At 40.6% G+C, this 5,712-nt stretch overlaps 1 protein-coding gene across 1 annotated transcript in view; it reads left to right on the top strand.

The window, feature by feature from the left end:
• The window catches only part of dnali1 (dynein, axonemal, light intermediate chain 1), a 21,569-nt gene that overhangs the window by 3,267 nt on the left and 12,590 nt on the right, over window positions 1-5,712 (top strand). The window contains exon 2 of the mRNA XM_043717876.1: window positions 630-763. Within this exon, the coding sequence (XP_043573811.1) occupies window positions 630-763 (134 nt within the window). The remainder of the gene's footprint in view (window positions 1-629; window positions 764-5,712) is intronic.

Raw genomic sequence — 5,712 nt, 5'->3', positions numbered from 1 at the left:
AAAATCTCAATCAAGTTTGTGAGACATGATTTCCCATGCACAAAGCCATGTTGACTATCCCGGATCAGTCCTTGCCTTTCCAAATACATGTACATCCTGTCCCTCAGGATTCCTTCCAACAACTTGCCCACCACCGAGGTCAGGCTCACTGGTCTATAGTTCCCTGGCTTGTCCTTACCGCCCTTCTTAAACAGTGGCACCACGTTTGCCAACCTCCAGTCTTCCGGCACCTCACCTGTGACTATCAATGATACAAATATCTCAGCAAGAGGCCCAGCAATCACTTATTTAGCTTCCCACAGAGTTCTCGGGTTCACCTGATCAAGTCCTGGGGATTTATCCACCTTTACCCATTTCAAGACATCCAGCACTTCCTCCTCTGTAATCTGGACATTTTGCAAGATGTCACCATCTATTTCCCTACATCAGTGTTGCCCACAGTTATTAACTCACACTATTGTGTTAGTTGAAATATGGTATAGAAAGTAGTGGAAGTGATAGAAATGTGGTGTGAAATGTCACTAAATAAATAAATAATGCATTGTATTCTGGGCTTCTTCGTTAACTGTTTCACAGTGAAATGCCCACTTTGAACAGGAGAGGGTTAATTTGTGTTTTATCCATTACAGGCCCGTCCCTTCAAAGTGAGTGCCCAGCAGCCTACATCGACTTCACCGGTTCCAAGTCCTCCGAAAGCCAAACCAGTTGCAGTAGATGTCACCAAGCAGACAGAGGAGATTTTAAATGCAATTTTGCCACCCAGGTAAACCAGCAGATTTGTCTTTCAAGAGGCACTTAGGAAATTTGAAGATTCCGGTCCACAAAAAAGTAACATTTCATTTTACAACTAAGATGTTAAATGGCTTTGACAACATGGATGTAACAGGATGTACATTTCCCAGCATTGCAACCTACTATAATCAGAAGCAACTCAAAAATTCAAATTAAAATATCGTCTTTCAAGTCTAATGTAAGCAAATATGGCAACCAGTTTGTGCACGTATTTTCTCTACGTAGAGAAAATAAGATGAACAATGGGTAAATGTGTTTTTGGTGATCTTGGTTTGCTTCCTCATCTATTTTGTCTTCTCTGTAGTAATCGACATGTTTGCCCATACGATCATCTTCCACCTGTCTTCTGCTTTCCAGCTGGATGGCACTGTTTTTCCTTTCCTGATTCCATTCTATTCATCCAGCAGTGGCCAGGAAATCCACAATGGTTTTTTCAGTCAGCTCCACACAGTTAGCTCAGAATTCTCCTTGGCTCCCACTTACATCTTACATCGACACAATTCCTGCAGTGACATCATCCAAAGGCATATCATTATGCTCCTTCTGTACACTGGAATAACCCACACCAGTGCAGCAGCCTCTGTCAGGACCTCTCCACTGTCTCTGATGTGCAGTTTTTGCTGAGCTGTAACATTTTCCAATTCAACATTAGTAAGAATGGGGGGTAAATTTAAAAAAAAAACTTAAAGAAAAGGAAAATTGCAGTGATAATAATTTATTTCACTTGTAGAGGTTCTGTTATCTCAGTTGGCTGTACAGCTGTATTGCTGTGCAGAACACCGCCAACACCATGAATTCAATTCCTGCATTGTCTGAGGTTACAATTGTCTCAAACTCTCAGGTTAAACTACCGCTAGCCATCTGTCTCTGAAAGATCAGCACTATGATCCTCAGGGACAATGGTGACTCTACCTTGATTTTATTCACTGGACAATTTCATGTAAAGTCATTCAATATTTTGATTTAAGTAACAGGTGTACCACTATGCACTAAGTTCATAAATTTCCAAAAGCTTCATTTGAATACATCATTATGAAGAACACACATACAAACTCCAATATGAACATACAAATCAGGAGTAGAAATAAACCATTGAGCCTGCTGTTCCAGCCAATAAGAGTATGGTTGATCTTTTGTATTCCAACTTCTATGTTCTCATTTTCCCCAAATAACCTTTGATTCCCTTGCTTAACAAGAACCTATCTTAGGAGTATTCAATAACCCTCATCTCCACTGCTTTCTGAGGCAGAGTTCCGAAGTTGCAAAACCCTGAGAGAGAAAGAAATGCCCCTTCATCTCCGAGAAGGACGACCACTAGTTTTTAAACAGTGCCCCATTTTTCTCAATTTATTTTTACATTCCTATTTAGCTTCCTTCACAAATTAAACTTGACACATTACGCAATATTAATTCCAATACAATGTGGTCTCTAGTTGGTTCAAAACCTGCTGCTCAAAGAAACTATCTTGTCAGCATTCTGTGAATTCCTCATACAGGCTCCAACTGCTGATCAAAATTTTCCAACTTATACATTAAGTTATATATAGTAATGACCATCACTTTATCATAAGCACCCAAAATTTCTTCTTGAATACTTTGTTGCATATTATGGTTACAGTTACCTGTACACTACTCCCTCTAATAGTGGCTTTACCCCACTGTTCCTCATTTATAGAACATAGAACCGGGATGGGCAATTAATTCTTCCAAGGGGCCATATGAGAAACCTGAGTTGTGTTGGAGGGCTGAACCAACAATAAGTTGAACACAATTTTGCTCAGTATTAATTTTCTCCCATTGTAAAATGTACTAAATTATATAGTTTTGCACTGAAACTTATAATCAAAAGAATAAGGATATTCTGTTACAATAAAAATATGAAATTGTGGAGTAGGTCAAATATAGAAGAAATAAACAGTAAAAACAATAATTTCAGTATTTCATTTTATTTTTAACATGTTAATCTCACAACCCAATAATGAGAAGTTGTTTCATTATTGTTCAGTATTAAAAACAACAAACAATTCTATACAAAAAGCAATAAGTGCTTTTGATGTTTTTCAGTTAATTTTACTTGTTTAGTGAGAAAAAGCCAGTCTGTTTTGGGCTTGAACAAGTGCACTGAAATCTGGTTGAATGTCTGAGGTGGATATGCGAAGGACAGCTGAGAGGTGATCATCAGTGATAGAGGATCTGTATTTGGATTTGTTGAACTTCATCACTGAGAATGTCTGTTCGCATATATAGGTAGATCCAAAAAGGACTAGAATCTTCTGAGCATGCCTCCTCATGTGTGAAAAGTTCTCCTCTTTGAGGGAAGAGTAAAAATCAAACAGTGAGACTGACCTAAAGTACTTTGCCAGAAGTGTGTCTGACTGCAGGTCAATGAGTTCAAGCTGAACATCATTAGGTGCATTCTCCACATTGCATGTAAATGGGGAAAAAAATCATGTGCATTTCATTCTCAACCATTTTAAAGTCTTGAAATCGCCTTGAAAAGTCACCATAGGTGACTTCTAACATAGATGAGTACCTGTGGAGGTGATCAGCTGAAGATGTGGTTTCCTTCAGTGTTGGCAAGTGAGTGAGAATGTTGTCCTCCATTTGGCTTGAGAGAAGCTGCAACTTTCTAATAAAAACCTTCACCAAGTTGTACATTTCATGCACAAAAGGGCCCTTACACTGCAGTTTCACATTTAGTTCATTCATAAGTGCAGTCACATCAACAGCAAAACCAAGATCTGCAATCCAGTCTGCATCTGAAAGCTGTGGAATGCCATTCCCTTTCTTCACACAGAAATCTTGAATCTCTCCTCTCAGGTCCCGTACATTTTTCAGCATTTTGTCCAGGCTGAGCCACCTGACAGCTGTGTGGTGCCTATGTCACGATGTTCAGTCTCATTTTCCTCCAAAAGTGCAACAAACTGCCTGTGATTCAAAGCTCTTGCCCTGATGAAGTTAACTATTTTAGTTACAACATTAACCACATGGTTAATTTTTAACACTGACTTACACAACACTTCCTGATGTATAATACAATGCAAAAATACCAATTTCTGTTCAGGGTCAATTTCTGTTACTTTATCCTGCATTCTCTTTAAGAGTCCAACATTTTTTCCCGTGAGATTTGGACAACTATCCGTTGTCACATCAGCTTGCCAGCTTGTCCCATTTTAGTCTCAATGTGTCCAAACATGCATTTACCACCGTGAACAAATCATTACCAATTGTTGTTCCTTTCATTGACTGCATGGCTGCCAGCTCCTCCGTGATTTTAAAGTCCGTAGTTATCCCACATACCAAGGTGAGTAGCTGGGCTGTGTCACATACGTTGCAGCTCTCATCCAAAGCCAAGGAAAAAAAAGTCAAAGTTGACCGCTTTGTGCTGCAGCTGAAGCTCCAGATTTCTCGCGATGTCCCCAATCCTTCTCGTTACAGTGCACGGGAGAGGGGCACATTCTCAAATGCCTCCTTTTGCTCCGGGCATATTAGTTCTGCAGAGTCCAACAAACACTCCTTAATAAACTCTCCATCAGAAAACGGTTTGCTTTTTCTGGTGATTTTGAGGGATATGACATAACTTGTCTTGGTGTGAGCTGACATTTTGAAGGCTAGCCAGCAAGCATCCCTTTTAGCTGTTCACGCACACACGCACATACACGTGCATATATGTCCATACATAAATAAAAAAAGCATCCTTTTCAAAACAAAAGCAACACAGTTGTATTGCGTGCATGGCATTAATACTTTTTCATTTATGTTCTAATTTAAGATTGACCTCATGCGGGCCAGACAGGAACAACCAAAGGGCCCGTGGGCCGTAAAATGCCCAGGTCTGACATAGAACATAGAAAAGTACAGCACAGAACAGGCCCTTTGGCCCATGATGTTGTGCCAAAGTTTAATCCTAATATAAACTATAGTAACTTAACCTATGCACCCCTCAACTCACTGCTATCCATGTGCATGTCTAGCAGTCGCTTAAATGTCCCCAATGACTCTGCTTCCATCACCACAGCTGGCAACGCATTCCATGCATTCACAACTCTCTGCGTAAAGAACCTACCTCTGACGTCTCCTTTATACCTTCCTCCTAATATCTTCAAACTATGACTCCTCGTACCAGTTAATCCTGCCCTGGGGAAAAGTCTCTGACTATTGACACTATCTATTCCATTCATTATTTTGTACACCTCGATCAGGTCTCCTCTCTTCCTCCTTCTCTCCAGACAGAAAAGTCTGAGCTTATTCAACGTTTCTTCATAAGGCAATCCCTCCAGTCCAGGCAGCATCCTGGTAAACCTTCTATGCATCCTCTCCAAAGCCTCTGTATCTTTCCTATAGTAGGGTGACCAGAACTGGACACAATATTCCAAGTGTGGTCTCACCAGGGACTTGTAGAGCTGCAGCAAAACCTCCCAGCTCTTAAACTCAATCCTCCTGCTAATGAAAGCCAAAACACCATATGCCTTCTTAACAACCCTATCCACTTGGGTGGCAACTTTGAGGAATCTATGCACTTGTACACCCAGATCCCTCTGTTCCTCCACACTGCCAAGAATCCTGTCTTTAATCCTATATTCAGCATTCGAGTTTGACCTTCCAAAATGCATCACTTCGCACTTATCCAGGTTGAACTCCATCTGCCATTTCTCAGCCCAGCTCTGCATCCTGTCAATGTCGCCTGTCTATACCTAATAAAGTTCAACATTTTGATCTCCTAAACCAAGGTCATCTCATCTCTAACATTTGCACAAATGCCATTCCTGATTAATAGTGCTACCCCCTCACCTTTGCTTAGCATTCTGTTTTCCTTCAGCGTCATGTTCCCTCAGTATTAAGGATCCATTCCGTGTCATCCTTAACTGAACTGAAAATGTGTTGCTGGAAAAGCGCAGCAGGTCAGGCAGCATCCAAGGA

Source organism: Chiloscyllium plagiosum, chromosome 27 (assembly GCF_004010195.1).
Source record: "Chiloscyllium plagiosum isolate BGI_BamShark_2017 chromosome 27, ASM401019v2, whole genome shotgun sequence".
Taxonomy (NCBI): domain Eukaryota; kingdom Metazoa; phylum Chordata; class Chondrichthyes; order Orectolobiformes; family Hemiscylliidae; genus Chiloscyllium; species Chiloscyllium plagiosum.
Note: the sequence above shows the minus strand (reverse complement) of the source record. Positions and strands in the feature narration are given on the sequence as shown.